The sequence below is a fragment of the Cyprinodon variegatus genome, unplaced genomic scaffold (assembly GCF_000732505.1).
Source record: "Cyprinodon variegatus isolate N-32 unplaced genomic scaffold, C_variegatus-1.0 Scaffold372, whole genome shotgun sequence".
NCBI classification, from domain to species: Eukaryota; Metazoa; Chordata; class Actinopteri; order Cyprinodontiformes; family Cyprinodontidae; genus Cyprinodon; species Cyprinodon variegatus.
Window position 1 is genome coordinate 785,425 of NW_015150825.1, and position 17,066 is coordinate 802,490.

Sequence of the window (17,066 nt, forward strand, 5' to 3'; positions counted from 1 at the left end):
AGACAGACAGACAGACAGACAGACAGACAGACAGACAGACAGACAGACAGGATGCCTTTCACAGGTGCTTTCCTGTGGCTGAAGATAAACTCCGCACTAGAATTTCAATGCTGGCACAAGGATTCAAGTAGGCAGCAGCTACAGTCACCCTTTTAAATTAAAAGAATCTATTTTTCTTTTGTTTGTTTGTTTTTAAGCATAGTCCAGTATGCATCACTGACAGAGATGTGCCTATACTAAACATTCATAGAACCAATTCGACCCATTATGTGCGCAATGCTGACTGTTTTGCTTTGCAGCTTTGCTCCCTTTATCTGTGAGAATTTTTTTTTCAATCTAGCCAATGGTTCTGTGAGGGTAAGAAGAAAAAAATATTCTGTCAAACACTTTATTTTGGAAAGCCCACATGCTATTGATGCCCATGTTTGTTTGTTTGTTTTGTTAATATGAATCATATATAAATGAACATATGAATCAACAAATACACAGTAACAACTCAAATATCAAACATATGTTTTGCTGTTGTGCAAAATAAAAAAAAACAACATCAACGTCAAGTCTATTAAATAAATCAATTAATTTACTGCATTTACGCCTTATGTGCTTTGGGTTTTGGTGTGAACTCAAATTTCCAGCCTTTTTTCATTATTATTAGCTTTATTGTTGATCAATTATAAAATGTTTGTATTTTTTACACAGAGGTGAATCCTTCAAAGTTTGGAAAAGAGGAGGTCAGATCATAATGACTTTGGCTTTATGAAAAAGGGGCACATCAAATCTGAAAGTTAGAGACTTTCAGGAGTTGATGCGTTTTTATGTATAGAGGAAGATATTAAAACCTGTTATAATATGAACAATAAAAAAAGAACAAAAAAGAAAATCTAAAAATTAAAAGCTGAATAAATAGTTTGGATTGTAAGTGGTTCCACTTATATTTTAGTCATTTTTAAAAGCTGCTAGATTAGTTTTCTGTAGACCTGACACAACAGCTACATCTAAAACTATGAATTCAAAACAATTATTTATGAATTCAAAAATCCTATTATCTGGAAACTTTTCTGAGCATTAGCAGATCTTCAACAACAGTACCAATATGGCCTCCATTTTTAATATGACGTCAGTTATTGCAGGGTCCTTTACTAGAGTTTTCAGTTGCATATTTGCATTTATTGCGTAAAGTTAAATCACATTTTTTTTTGTAATAGTATTTTAAAATAATCTAGTGTATTAGATTCACATTTGAAGGCCAAAATCTCTAGATAAACTTTAAAAGCACAAGGGGATTTAAAATTAAACAGACATATTGGATTGTATTACGGTAAAACCACTAGTGTTCTCTATACACTGAAAAAAGTAATGCTTTTGGCATTTATTTTATCGTATATAGTTACTTTAACACAATTGTTTTATGTCCCACTCTGCTAACATAAAACAATTGTGTTAAAGTAAATAAATATGATTATTAAATGCAAAAAACAGTTGCATTATTTTTTTCAGTGTAACATAAATAATAGAATTGAGACAACCGATTAGAGATCTCGTATCATTAATGTTTGGTGTTTGTACCTCTTATGAATCCTTATGCCAGCAGGCATAACTGATTAGGTCATTGTATTTATGTTGTCTTTTTATATATTTATTTTTTTTCTGTTGTTTTTTGCAGAAATTCTACAGTGATGTGTGTCGTTCAGTTTCTGTGAAAATGTGTTAATCAAATCAAGGCTGTTTAGATCAAACTGAAATCTTTCTGAAGAAAAAAGCAACAAAAAAAAGAGAATATATATATATATTATTTCCCTGAGTTCGTTCCATAGGGGAAACCTGCGCACTCCATGTCGCGTTTTATCACCTTTCACTCAAATTAACTTTAATCGTAAAATATATAAAGCAGCTCCGCACTGTCTCTCTCTCTCTCTCTCTCTCTCTCTCCACGCGGACACATACACGAGCCAATCAGGCGCGCGGTGACAGCCTCCACGCCTGTTGAACGAGCGCGCGGTACAGGAGCAGAGAGCAGCGCGAGCCGCTGCCTGTCATTAGCCGAGAGAGGAGAAGAGAGAGGACACGCGCGCGCGCACACAGAGCGAGAGGGTTAAGGGGAAGAGGGAGCAGAAGACCCTCCTGAGAGAAGTAGGAGACTGACAGAAACCAGGCGTCAACATGAGCGCTCAGTTTGAGGAAGATATTCTGGAGCGGGGTGAGAGGAAGAGCAGTAAATCCCCGACGTTGCTCTCGTCTTACTGCATAGACAGCATTCTGGGCCGCCGCAGCCCCTGTAAGGTCAGGCTGATAGGGGCGCAAAGTTTGACCGGTGTGCCGGGCAGAGGGGAGTTTGACAAGGCAGTTGACGGTAAGCTTAATAAAAGAAATAAATCGAGCTGATTGTTAAAGAGTTGATATGTGAAATGATATGTTTAAACCTGCAACAGGTAAATCCGCATGTTTAAGATTTAATCTAACTTGTTTTAACTAATCTGGATTAATTAATTTTATTTTGCTGAACTGTTACAAAATTAATACCTGGATTTTAAACAATAATTTTCTCAGGGCCAACGAAAGAGCCCCTTTCTCTGGGCGCTGACATGCACCTGCCCCCCAAGCTCCGTCGGCTCTATGGACCCGGTGGGAAATATCTCCAAGATCACGCAGAGAAGCTGGAAAGAGAGAGGCTCCTCCTGGAGCAAGCCAGCGAGAACCTCAAAATCAGCCAGGCGCCGCAGGTGAGCATCAGCCGCAGCAAGTCCTACCGGGAGAACGCCTCTCTGCACCGGGGAGAGGGAGAACAGAGCCCGGGAGAGGCCTCGGAGGACGGGGCCCTCGGACTGGTGGAGCTGGGGCCCCTCAAGTTCGAGGAGGACGTCGGGAAGGAAGAGGAGGGGAGCTGCGCGGAAGGCACCGCGCTGTCCCCGAAAGACGAGGAGAGGGAGGAGAGCTTGAACGCCGGAGACGGGGACGTGAGGGACGGGGAGGACAGCGTGTGTCTGTCGGCGGGCAGCGACTCGGAGGAGGGGATGCTGAAAAGGAAGCAGAGAAGATACAGGACGACGTTCACCAGCTACCAGCTGGAGGAGCTGGAGAGGGCTTTCCAGAAGACGCACTACCCCGATGTATTCACGAGGTTAGATAATAAAAAATAATAAAAACTATAGGGAAAAAAGTTAATAAACTAAAAAAAATAAATCAATAAATATGAGAGATGTTTTGCATAATAATACTGATATCAAACTCTATGGATGTATGCTTTTTGCATGTTCAAATATTAAAATTAATTTTAACAAAGTAAAAAAAGTAAAATTATTATTTTTTTAATAAATATTAGTATTATTACAAAGAGAACATATGTCGATTGAACTGCATTAATAATAATATTAATAATAACAATAATGATTATGATAATAATAACAATATTTGACAATATTTTGATTTGGCGCAAAGATAATCAGATCTAAGCAATTCTATTTTTTTTATTATTATTATTCTAAGAACCAGAGTTATCCATTTATTCTTAAAAGCAGATCTGTTTAGCACATCTTTTTTTTTCCTCACACCAATTTTTCTGTGCGTTTCACAGGTCCTATTAGTAGTAAACAGTTTTTTTTTTGTTGCCTATTTACGCCTGTTGAATTGCTCGTTTTGGGACGTTTGATTAAAATCTAAAACCCACAAAGTTGTTACTTTCAGAAGGGGAGAAACGGCTCAGACTAAAGCTCAATAAAAGCAAAAAGATATCAGACACATTGAAAACGTAGTAACTGTTTTATTTATTTTTTATTTTTTGTTATAAGCATTTAAGAATTAAGTGCAAAATGAAATAACTTCCGATTAATTATATAGTTTCCCCCGCAATATATAAAGCTTTTTTTTTTTTTTTTTTTTCTATAAACGCTTTTCTGATTCCTATATATTCCCTCCACCGTTGCAGGATTATTCATATTTTCCAGACGATTTACTTTAAGGAGACTCGGTCTAATTGGGAGTGCGCGGGGCCCCATCTCGCTGCTATATCTGGAGGGAGCGCCAATTGCTTTGTGTCAGGCTAGTTTAGATGTCATTATTCCAACCATTATGTTGTTACAGTGACAGGCCTTGGCTAAGGAAAAATCTAACAATCACTAGACCTATTTCTACCCACGCATGACAGGGGAAAATAGAATATGGCTATGGCGTCTTTTTGCGCACACACACACAAAAAAAAGGGAGAAAAAAATAATCCAACATATTTTGGTCGTCTATTGTTGACAGTTAACAACAGGAGGGGACAAAACAGCAATTCTATGTGCTTCCAAACGATGGCCTGTAACCTTGACTCTTTTCTTTCCCCTTTTTCTTCCTATTATGTTTATTTTTTTTGCAGAGAGGAGCTCGCGATGCGTCTGGATCTCACCGAGGCGCGCGTACAGGTAAGTTATTCCTGCATCTATAAAGTGAATCAGGTTGTAATGCAAATAGAAAGGGAGGGGGGCAGCATCCTCTAATGCTTTATCAGTCCTCTGTGAAATGGTCCCCTGGATAATAACCCGCTGCTATGCGTCACTGATTGAGGATCAACGATTATGGGCCAATTTGAGGCAATAATTTATTACAGTAAAATGTGTTAAATGGGCCCCCAGTCGCTGAGCGGGGAAGGTCCTTCCTGTTATTGAATGTTATTACACGCGAACTGGGGAACGTTTTAGTGGCAATTAAGCCGACGCCGGCGATTCATAAAAGGCTCACTTAGTGCAGGAGCAAACAGTGTCTGTATTCCCCGGGATGAGATGGTGTTTGGATTCCCATCAGAGGGGACCGATGGGTGTGTGTCTGAGGGAGGGAGGGAGAAAAAGAGGGGAGGGATAATGCTATTTGATTTCCCATTATGTGATTGCAATAGACCTGCATTGATCCGATGCTTTGCACTTGGGAGAGACCATTAAAGGTGTTTGCACCCCCCCAACCAGCCCGGTTCGGCTCTCAAAGCGTGTCTTGCATGTCGAAAGGCCGAACTCATAACCACAGAGACAGTTCAAACATGGTGGAAGCTCCAAGAGGTAAAACAACAGATGTCTTTTTAAAGGAAGGGGGGGGCTGTAAGGTGAACAAATCACTTAACAGGCGCCATCAGGAGGTGATAAAAACTCATAAATTCCCCCCTAAGGGCTGTGTGATGCTAAACAGCCCTCTGGGAATAATGCATGTGCGTCCTCTGTCACTTTCCACATGTTGACATTTTTTTGCTCATGGTGAAGTTGGGGGGGGTCTCCTGTGCAGCTCCTGCAGAGCAAACTGTGCAGCAGCGGATGCGTGGGAAAGTTAAATACTCTCCTGCGTGGAAGTTCTGCGGCTCTTAAGAATTTAATTTAAAGCGCATTAATTGTTATTGGAGCCAGTTCAGCGGTAATTTCTGAGTCTTTTGTTAACAACGCTCTTAATTATCACCCCCCCCCCTCCTCCCCCCTCCCCAAAGCCCGTCTGAAAAGGGAGGGAGTTTAATTAGACAGAAAGTAGATTTAAGGAGCCGTGAGCGGCGGGGTTTGCCGTGCATGTAATTACTGCTGACTTTCCGCCTGTTGGCCATGCACCTGAACTACACAGCACTGACAGCACAGACTGGCTGGGTTAGGGAAATAAGCCTTCATCATCCTCCTTTTTTTTTTCCTCCATAGGTGTGGTTTCAGAACCGCAGGGCCAAGTGGAGGAAGCGTGAGAAGGCAGGGGTGCAGGCCCACCCATCAGGCCTGCCCTTCCCAGGCCCACTTGCTGCAGGCCATCCACTCAGCCACTATCTAGAAGGAGGACCGTTCCCCCCCCACCCTCATCCAGCGTTGGAATCTGCCTGGACAGCTGCTGCAGCTGCAGCTGCGGCCTTCCCAGGCCTGGCCCCACCGCCTCACAACAGCTCTGCTCCACCCTTGGCTACCCCACTGGGACTGGGCACCTTCCTGGGCACTGCTGCCATGTTTCGTCACCCTGCCTTTATCGGACCAACTTTTGGCAGGTGAGTTTATTTTATTTTATATATATCATTCATTCTAAGCTTTAGGTAACAAACATAAAACTTGGTCATCATCAAAAAATACATTTTCACATCATAGTGCAACAACTACACATAATAATTGCATCCAATCACATTTTGAAGCATAAATGCAGCAATCACTGATGCTCTTTTTTTAAGAACCAACAGTGGGAAAAATAAATATATAAAACTTCAAAAGTAACAATACAAACCAGTGGGGGGTTCTGCTATAAATGGCGCCCTGGGTGAGCCCAACTATCTGCACTCCTGTTAGAACTAATCACACATTCTCTTTTAGTTTGTTTTGTGTTAATGAGTAGATCTTTTTTCTCTCTTCTTTTTTTTCTCTTACAAATTCCTAAATGCATTTTAAAGCATAAATAATATGTAGTATCCAATGTAGAATAATTCACTTCAGCTGTGATTAGCCGTTACATAATGTTTTTAACACTTTTCAATGTTGAGCAACCCCTGTGTGTTTTGACTATTTTTGATATTTTTGGATTTTATACCACAGATGACCTTATGTTAGGCTAGTTACATACTTTAAAGTGAGAAAAAGTCCTTTAATTAAGCTTTAAATTAGAGAATGAGTTAGGTATAAACTCATCTCCAGGTTACAGTAATGTTATTTTACACTGCGCACATTTTAGGGAGTAACCCTAGAAATTATTTCCTTGTTCCCCATATGCTGTAATGCCCTGGGCAGTGAGCCATATCACACCAAACATGAACTGATCTCGTCCTTTTTTTAGTTTCTGGTGTTTGCAAACTTTCCTCCCCATTGGTTTAATTGTTAATATGATAAGTTGAGTTATTTCTTCTTTTTTAACATTAACAATAAAGTGCCCAGTATCTGCGATATGCACAGCCCTCCTGCAGACCTAATATCTGCTCTTTACTGCTATTTACATCCCAAACTGCCTTTCTCGTCAGCAGGCCAAACTCCCATAAAAATACGACCCACACATTCATCCCTGTATTTTAAAGCAAATCACAACTATTGTGCAGAAAAGACCCCAGCAGCAACTCAGCTTAAAATAACCTCCCACCACACAGTGCAGCCCTAATGGGAGGTGGTCTTCAGTCACACTCTGTCTATGTTTATCTCAGTGTCTGATTATAAATGTGTTACACTGCGAGCCATTCACAGTTTGGTCTAATCAACCTGTTAAATGTGTTAATAAATTAACTAAATGTGTGAAGCTGCAAATCAAGCTGTGAGGAAGGAGGGGTGATACCCTGACACAATTAGTTGTACCCATATAGAACCCAAAGAACCCTGCGTTTTTATTGCTTCACCGAACAAAGTCAGGCTTAGTGAATAAGACCAGTACATTTTCCTTTGAAAATGCATTCATCACCCAAGGATGGATTTTAATAGTACAAAATTCTCAGCAGCTTGATATATTTAAACCATTAATTTAAATAAATTAGATACTGATAAGTAGAAATGCATCTAAATTCTGTCTGATTGACTCAAGCATCAGGTTTTTTTAAGCTTAAAGAGATAGTTCCTCTTCTGCTGCTCTAACACTTCACTCTAATATAAGGGCCAAACACCTTAAGATTAAATATATCTACCCTGCTGTGCTATGCATAAATCAACTTATACATGTTTATTTTAATTTAGATGGTTGAACTCTGGTCTTCCTTCAGGCTGTTCTCCAGCATGGGTCCCCTGACTAGTGCTTCCACCGCTGCAGCCCTCCTCCGTCAGCCTGCACCGCCAGTGGAGAGCCCCTCCCATGCAGGCTCTGTCCTCCCCGACCCTTCCTCTGCCTCCTCCACCTCATCCTCCTCGGTTGCAGCAGCAGACCGCAGGGCCTCAAGTATTGCGGCGCTGCGCCTCAAGGCCAAGGAACACTCGGCTCAGCTCACCCAGCTTAACATCCTGCCAGCCGGAGCCACGGGGAAGGAGGTGTGCTGAACACTCAACAGCAGCGCTGACCCGTCCTGTGCTGGACGTACGCCCCATTCCATGACACCCCGTCCCCCTTAGAAAAAAAAAACAAAACAAAAAAAAGCAAATTTAAACATTCATACCTCTGGAGGCTGCTATCCTGATGATGACCCCCCTGTTAGACCTCCTACTGTTACCTCATGTTTCCCCAACAAAATAGCACGACCAAATGCAGAAGAGCACTGGCTGAAAAAGTGTGTTTGTGTGTCTCTGATAAGCATGGTTTCATTCTTTTGTTTAGTATCCAGAAAAAAAAGAATCAATATCATAAGAGCTTTCAGTTAGATAAGATTATTTTGAAAAACATCCAAAGATTAAATGCATTTATATAGCTATCTATTTCAAATACTCTTCGATACTTCCACAGTCACCCAAAAAGTCTATTGGGGATTGTTTAGAGTGATTACATATACGTATATGTTTAGTAAAATATGAACCATACAAGTCCTTAGAGGTGGAATGTAACAAATAAATGAGCTTCTAATTATAAACAGTGTATAATCTTACAAACATGAGGTACAGTTATCTGAAAAAAGCTTCTGGTTTATTTATGTTTAAAACCCAAGACTTTGCTTTGTTGGTTTGGTTTCCTTTTCCTGAAGTCGGGACACACAGACTCACCCCAAAACACTGAGCTGAAGAACGGCAGGGGGAACCCAGACTTTTCTAGAAAAAAAAAAAAAAAGAGTTCCTTGGATGTGGACAACACGAGTGCTCGACATTAACACTGCTTAATCTGTATGCATTATTATGTGGGCTGAGCCAGTCTGCATGTCTAATAAAAGGCGAGTTGGAGGAGGTACCCCGCATCCCCAGCCCTCACCCCCCGACACACCCTAAACCAAAGGAAAACTTGTCCATAGACCTTCCATAGCCTTCTCTGCAAGCCTGACTCCTCTGCACCGCTTGCCTGTCCGTCCGTCACTTTCAGCCGCACCACTGCAAACGTACGTCTAATCAAGGCGTACATTCTAGATCGTCTGCAAACCGCATTTCCTACTTTGGTTAATTTTCACAGCAGTGGCATTTCTGCGGACTCTGACTTCAGGACCTACGAGCAACTGTGTGAGAGACATACTGTAAATATTGTGTAAAAAAAAATTAAAAAAAGAAAAACAGAGAGACAAAAAGCGTGAAAAATAAAAGGAAGAGGATCATTTTCAAAATAGGGTCGTGTATATTTTAAGAGACCCTGTTTTGATCATTTGCACTCGGTGTAGTGTGTAATGAATGTTGCCCTGTGTAGATTTCAACCTGTGTTTATGAATTATTAGGTTTTTAGATAATTATTTATGTCAAAACTCTTCCCAGACGAAATGAGTGAAGGATATTTGTTTTTCATATTAAGTGATTGTACGTTTCCTGGCTTAATAACATTAATTTGAATAAATGACATTGATAAAATGAGTTATTTTTATTATTCAAACATCCTTCAGTAATCCTTCAGTGAGGCCCACACAGAGAAAAACTAACAAAGCATAGAAGTATTAATACAAGATGCAAAGACAAAGATATGCCTTTTATCTTTGCAGTGACAGGTGCTCAAAGAGGGGAAAATTTTTTCTCCCCAAAAGCCAAAACGTATTAGTAGGTGTTTAATCCTCCACTGTTGAGTTGACAAAATACTAACCATATATTCATGAGCTTAATCCCTAGAAGAGAAAGGCACGACAAAGGCGAGGGGTTTTCAATTAAAGCGCCCACTTTATCTTTGGGGGGCTGTCACAAAACTTGCTTAAAAAACCCTTAAAGGCGCTAAATTGGTCTTAACATCTGTAATACCACGTCGATGGAAGAGAGTTCCCTTTGTCATTAATGAAGTAACAAACCACTTCATCAATCAGCTTTCACACACACACACACACAACCTGGGAGAGTTAATTCCCCCCCACCCACCCCAAATCCCCACTCTGATTCAGGACTATTACCGCAATCAATGGTTATTCTGCTCAGTTTGACCCAACCATGGTACCAGACCAAATCGCGTGAAATTACTCCACGGATTAATGTAGTCCTCTCTTTCTTTTATTAAATATATATTGTCTGCATCTGAGAAAAGCCTCCTCCAAAATTCTTCCAGCCCTCCATTTTTTTAACACCTGTTAATCACCCAGCTTTACTCCAGAAAAAGGCCGGGTTCCTATGTAATAAGCGACTGAAGAAGAGATTTAGAGCAGGGGGCTCTCTAGAAAGCTTAGAAAGTAGACTGGCAAGCTGTGCTGGTCCAATACAAAAATTTTTTAATACGCTGTTATTATTTATAGTTATAAAGATGAAGAGATTGCAACTAAAAGTGGAATAATATGGAAAACATAATAACTGTTTTATCATTTCCTCTTGTTTTGTGTTCACATTTAAAAGAAATTATTACTTCAAGAGATTAACCAATCAGGCCAATGCTAATTGTTGGTGCTCCTTTAAGCCTCCAGCAGGGGCAAGTTTTTGTTTTATTGAGGACCAAAACAAACAGTTTTGCTTTTTTTTTTTTTAATAGGGAACATTGGTACTGGTACAAACTTAGTTTGGGTGGTCAACTATACTTCCTAAGATCCTTACCTCTTCTGGTTTTCTTTGAAGTTAATTTGTCCTGCTGAGTCAGATTTTGACCTGAGCAATTTAAAATATAACAAAACCAATAGAAATTGTAAAAACTCCACCAGCTTTTTTAAAATAAACATTTAGAACATTAAAAAATTGTAAAATTGTATTGATTTTATCCGACCAATCTATTGGGGGCTTGGGGGACTACTTTTTTTTTAACTCTAAAAACCAATGACTCACACATCTCCTTTAGAGCTTGACTAGTAGAACATTGATATATTATTGTAAGATTTAAAGATTATATTAACTTTTTTTTGGCAAAAAAACCCTCATAAATCCCCATTTTACATATATTTTTTCCAAGAGCTGGTGCGTTTAAAGGCAGAGGGAAATCGCAGTTTTGATGCATTTAATGAGTGGTAATAACTTACAGAAATAATTTGTATAACTTATCTGCAGGGAAAATTGACCTATTCTGACATATGTGTGAATTATTAGTGCAGCTCTACCAAAGCTCTGTATCCCAGCTGCTTTAGTGTATAAAAAAACATAAAAAAAAAACGATTTTCTCCTGTATGCCTAAATCAGCAGACACTATGTGTGAGAGCTTCATGTTTTTTAAATCGCCTTTTGCTGAAAGTCACTGAAGCGTGTGTGCTTTCTCTTCCTCCATGATGAGATTGTCTGGGGGAAGTTGTAATCTTATTGTGAATATAACTAATGAATGGCAAACCAATTTGTTCCCTAATATCTGTGGGGGGAATGCCAGGAGGCAGATGACCCGCTGAGAGCCAGGCTTAAACTTTCTTTGCAGCTCAAAAAAGGCGAGAAAATTGAAAATGCTGTCGAAGGTTATAGAGTGGATTTATAAAGTCACACTTGTTGGATGTGTTCCTTTTCATTCATCCGGAGGGGCCTTGTGTTTGGGATCAATGCTGGGAGGCTCCTTGTTGCATGAATGATCATAGTAATGAATGTTGATGTTTAGAATAAGGAGAGGAGGGGGAGTCCAATCAGAAGCTTGTGTGGGAAAATAAAATGAAATAAATAAATAAATAAATAAAATCATGATTCAGTTACTAACAGGTAAATCAAGGTGACGAAAAAATGTCCCCATTTTTCATCACCGCCCTCACATTTTTCCCCCCTCCCTCTGGATTTGATTTGGCCCTGATTTGGATTCTCCAGGACCTCGATGCTCTCCCACCACATCCCTACCGAGGAGAATAGACCAAATCACTCCACAGCCTCCGCCGGATAAAGTCCTCACTCAGCTCAGTGAGAGGAGAGGAACTTTAAAAGGCGCTTTGATGAACGACTCCCCCTCTTTTCCTCCCTCAGGCCCCCCGATGAAAGCTCTAAATAGAGGGGGCCACGGCTCCGCGCTCCCCTCCCTGCTCGCCCCTTAATTCCCCGTCTCTCTTGCTCTCATCCAATTAGCTCAGTGTATTAAGCGGTTTATCGTCTCATAACCGGCCTTTCAGCTCCAACAAGGGAGACACTTCGCAATAGGACCAGCTCTCCTTTTGACACCCTCTCCGGTGCAGCGCTATGAATAACAGGGACAGAATAGGAGACTAATTCCCTCATCAAAGCCTACCTTGTCCATCGCTGGTCAAAACGACAAGCAATAAAGCTTAACGCCACAATACAAAGAGACTTGTTCGACCTTATTAGCTTAGCGGGGTCGAATTAATGCAAAGGACCTCATTTGACTGGGTTGTAGGGGACAAAACGGGGCCCCACACTTAAAAACCTGCGGTGTGACAGTGAACTGAAAAAAAATGGGGGGGAAACTGAAATGTTGGAATTTATCCAATAAAATCGCTTCAAAGCTGTTTGGAGAGATTTTAGTTCATATAAATCTGACTTAATAAGTGCGTATAAATACATTATGTCTGTTCGATCAACACAATAAAATGTGTTACATCACAACAACATTGAAGCTTAGTTTTACTTTAGATTGATTTCACTAATGGAAGAAAAAATCTAGTTTTTATTTATTCTTCAAGCAAACCGAGAAGCTGGGCCCCCCAGGACACCAGGGGGCCCTCTGGAGCCCAAGAAAGCAGATGTCACACTTTAATATCTGTACTGAATTGAAACCACTGAAATGACCCTGATCAAATCCTAGCGGGTGTTTGCCTCACTGTTTATTAATTGATCTGTGAGCTGAAACTCTTATTTGTATCCTCATAAATAAAGGAACACTCCAGGTCTAAAACTGAATCAACAGTCTACAAAAGAATATTTCAATAAATCACAATAAATCTAACTTTTCTTAAACGTTTGCTGTAACATGAAACCACAAAGTTTAGCTCAGAGGGTCACTTAGGATCACTTAGCCTATCATTAAACTTTATCAGAAAGTAACAATTCAGCTTTGAAGACATTCTTTTAAATCTTTCACTAAGCATATATTTAAGCTTCTGTAAATATGGATCAAGGGATAAATGAATTAAACTGCAGCTTGGAGACTTAAAAATTGCTATAGATCCTGACGCTTTAAATTTTATTTATAAAGAACGCCTTGTTGCAAATGTCCTTTACTTGTAGTCAAAATAAGAAATAAAAAGTATGTGGAAGGCAATGACTACTACCTTGACTTGACTTAACAGTCCCATTAATTTTTACTTCTTATTGAATGTTCTCATTTAAATCAAGGTGCAGCTTTTTTAAATTAAAATCCTTTAGTTTTCTTTTTTTTTTTTATGAAGAAAAAAAGTATATATTGTCCAATATAGAGCAGAATCAAGGCATAGATGAAATGCTCTGCTGTTTGGGGCCTCCTGGGATGCAGGGGGGGGCCCTGAATCAATTTATCTGGAAATAATCAGAGCTTTATGATTATATCATAATCATATATTAATAGGAAGGCAATATAAGATAGGGAGCAATGCGTCAGTTGATGATACTTTGCTTTTGTTGTGTTTGTGTTATGTTTTCACTATTCAGTTACAACTATTTATATTTATAAATAATATCTGGTGAAAAAGTGAGGATTAAAGAAAAATAATTCAGTGATTGACATTGTTTGATTGGTGGCTTAATAGTAAACACAAGTTCAAGAACAATCAAGGTTTGCTTTGGGTCCCATGTGACCTGGCTCTATATCTTTATTTAGCCAAAATACAGAACCAACCCGGTCTTTGAAAATAGTCCAACTTCACATCCAGCTTTAGTCCTTTTCTAATTTTATAATTAGAAACAAGTTGAAGAATGGTGAGGAAGAATATAATCTGGGTAAACAACCCCAATTCCAACAATGGCCAAGTAAAAAAAAACAAAAAAAAAAGAACAGATAACTGGTCATTGATACAGGCCAAAATAAAAACGGACCAGATGTCTATCCTGGCAGTCTGTGGTATTCTATAGCAGGATCATACGTCATTAACAGTAAATCTTTGACTGTGATAACTATGTAATAACTCAAGATAAACATTACAAGGTGACATCTTACAAGCTCTGCCTAGATGTAAACCGGTGTTTACATCTATTTTCATTGGACTTTTAAAATCGTTTATCTCAATTAAAATCTGCTCAAATCTGATGCATCCAGCCAATAGTTTCCAAACAAGTAACATTAGAAATCTACTTTAGATAGGCCTAGCAAATATGTCTGTATATATCTGATTAATAAGTTATACAAGAAAAAAAAAAAAACTCTTATTCCTAAATAACAGGACGAGAACACTGATTTAAAATCAGGGTATTGAATATTAGTTGATGGCATCATTCTTAAGACAATAAAGGGTATTAGTGTGAAAACATAATCTCTAATGGATAAATCCCAAGAAAATATTTTTGATTCGATATGAAAAGAATATTATAGCTCTTATCTCTTTTGGGTCACCAAAGCTTAGTTTATAAAAAGCATTTTATCTAGTTTAGCTCAGGCGCTGATGCTCAAGTCAAACCTGCCAGCAGATTAGGTTTCTTAACCCTGAAGCAATCAGGGAAAGGGGTTATAGAGGATACTTTGGAAATGTTTACCATCATCTCTAGCAATTTAGCCTTCATTCACAAATTAATTCATTTTTGTTTCCGTAATGAAAGAGACAGCGAAGCTGCTGTCATGGAAACCACATGGGATCCTCCACCTTACGTCCAAAACACTGGTTTATGTTTGTTGACTGCAGCGGAATCAGGTTTCTTAATAATCACATTTACCGGAGCTATAGTTGTAGGTTTAAAATGTATATTTAAAAAAAAGATGATTTTGGAAAAACACAATTTTAGACATCTATTCTATAGAGTCAATTCTTTATTGTTTATTATTTAACCATATTTAAATTTTGATGAGACTCTGGCCCAGAATACATGTATACTCACAAATTAAAAACTTTTAGAAAACCTGAAAATAAGCAACTTTAGGAGACTCTAAAACATAACCAGAAGGAAAAGGAAAGGAATTACAATATGAACTCTTTACAGAATAAAATAGAACCCCTCATAGACGATATGTAGTATTTACATAAAGTGCAGCATGTGCTAAAGAGGATGAACTAGTCTGGTGGTTTATTCGACTGCCAGCAGGGGTGTTTGCCATTTCCAAATTAATCTTTAGCTGCTTTATAGCATATCAAAAATATCATTTATATTTTTAATATTCATTTATCTTTCCAACTTATCAGGTATAGCTCTATGACCAGCAAAGGCACTCTAGCTGCTGAACTGACAGCTCTGTACCAGAACCAGCTCTACTTCCTTTATGGATCTGAGCTACGGTAGCTGAATCGGACCAAACAATCCAACTTCACTCTCCTTGATTCTGTCATTGGATCACTGCTATTTCTTCCTTGAACCAATGGCTTTTTCAATGATCTCTGATCAAACGAGGACATTTAACCAAGTTTTTAAAGGTCCTTATTGGAAGAAAATGGATGGATGGATCTAAGGCACCTTACACCGTTTCCCTGACAACAAAGACTATGATGGGCTGTTTATTGCTCCATAACAGAAACTTTCTTAACCTCATATGAGATTTTGCATGCTCCAGTAAGTTGATGCATTCATTTAAAACAAAAACCTTCTACGCATACCACACAGGGAAATTATTAAGCATTACATTTAGAAAATATGAATAATTTTATTGGCTTACATTAAAAACTTTCCAACAGTTCCTTTTTATAGTGCGGGGGCAGCGGGGGCCCTGTACAGATTCAGTACTATGTAGTGGACGCTGAAGTTGATTAACTCAAATAAAAGGAAGAAAAAAAAGCTACTGTGGGAGAAGTGGAGCCAATATGATTTAATAAATATGTAAAGTTCAGAGCAGTAGGATGCAGATGCATGGAGACACTTTCTCACACACAGCATGTTCTATCCATTGCAGGAGTGAATCACGGTTTAAGTGTTCAGCCCACTTAAGCTTGCCTTTGCAAGTCACAGAGGTTTGAAGTGATTTGTGAGGCGTGCAGTGTTTATGGAAATGCACACGGCGGGATGGAGAGTTAAAAAAAAAAAAAACAACAGACTATTAGCACAAAGGAGAGTTATTGGTGAAAGAAAATGCTCAAGTACTTTGAGCCTGTGTGTTGAACTTCAGCAAGAGCAGATTAAACCCAGGAAACATTTAGAAATGGAGTCATGGCATGAGATATGTTAGTTTTTTTCCCCCATGTCTTTAAGATATTTATCTAAAAGTTTGAACGTTTCTCTTTGCAGACAAGTTCAAGATGTAAATATAACATTTCGAGAATTGCTAAAGACCCCATCTGGAATTTGGCTTTTGCGTTGACTAGGCCGTGGGAAGGTTTTCATCTGAAGTTTTCCACTGTATCTAATCTTTCTTTCTTCTGTTGGAAGATGAACCTCCACCTCAGTGTCAAGATCTTACAATAAAAGTCATTTTCTCTCAGGATAGCCATGAATTTAGTTTGTACACCTTCTCTTTTAACTGTAACCAGCTTTCCTGTTTCGGCTAAAAAACGTCCCAACAAACTGATCCAAACCGAGTTCAGACTGAGCTTGGATCAGTTAACAGTGCCAAAGTCGGTTCCTTACCATCGTTTACACCATGCTAGTGCTCGCCCCCTAGTGACTATCTACGGTACTACCGCTCTCTAGAGGTAAACATGCACATCAACATAGCAGTGCTCGTAACATTCAGGAAGTTTGGTTATAATTAGGGCTGGGTATTTTCGTATTTTCAAAGTCCTGAATCGATTCGATTTTGATTCATACAGTTCTAAGTCGATTCATTTCGATTCGATCTGTTTTTACAATAATGAAAGTGGTTCAACTGTGTTTCAAAATACTCATGTATTTTATTTTTTTCCTGTCACATTAAACACAAAGCGCAAACTTGTAAATCGGACAGTTTAAACTTGAGATGTGAACAAAACTGTCTCAAAAGTGCAAACATGTTTTTGAAAAGTGAAAAAGTGAAGCCTCACTCGAGCAAGCAGACGTGACACAGCGGGGACACAGCAGACATGCATGAGCGGTATTATCTTCACTGTACAAACCATATGTGCAGCGTTGTCTGCAACAACTACAGGGTGTTTTCTAGTCAGCCCCCATTTGTTAATGTCTTCAGTCAATCTATTGGCTATATTTGCAGCTGTC

At 39.1% G+C, this 17,066-nt stretch overlaps 1 protein-coding gene across 2 annotated transcripts; it reads left to right on the forward strand.

Annotated features, from left to right (window-relative positions):
• Nucleotides 1-1,938: 1,938 nt before the first annotated feature.
• Nucleotides 1,939-9,745, forward strand: arx (aristaless related homeobox). Of its 2 annotated transcripts, none has more exons than XM_015386588.1 (5): nucleotides 1,939-2,350; nucleotides 2,548-3,118; nucleotides 4,355-4,400; nucleotides 5,643-5,974; nucleotides 7,652-9,745. In XM_015386588.1, exons 1-5 carry the CDS (start codon nucleotides 2,161-2,163, stop codon nucleotides 7,920-7,922), a joined length of 1,410 nt encoding a protein of 469 aa, XP_015242074.1. In that variant the 5' UTR covers nucleotides 1,939-2,160; the 3' UTR covers nucleotides 7,923-9,745. The 2 variants fall into 2 exon arrangements, with proteins under 2 accessions (XP_015242074.1, XP_015242075.1); XM_015386589.1 differs by having other exon boundaries at nucleotides 1,941-2,350; nucleotides 7,626-7,817.
• Nucleotides 9,746-17,066: the final 7,321 nt, after the last annotated feature.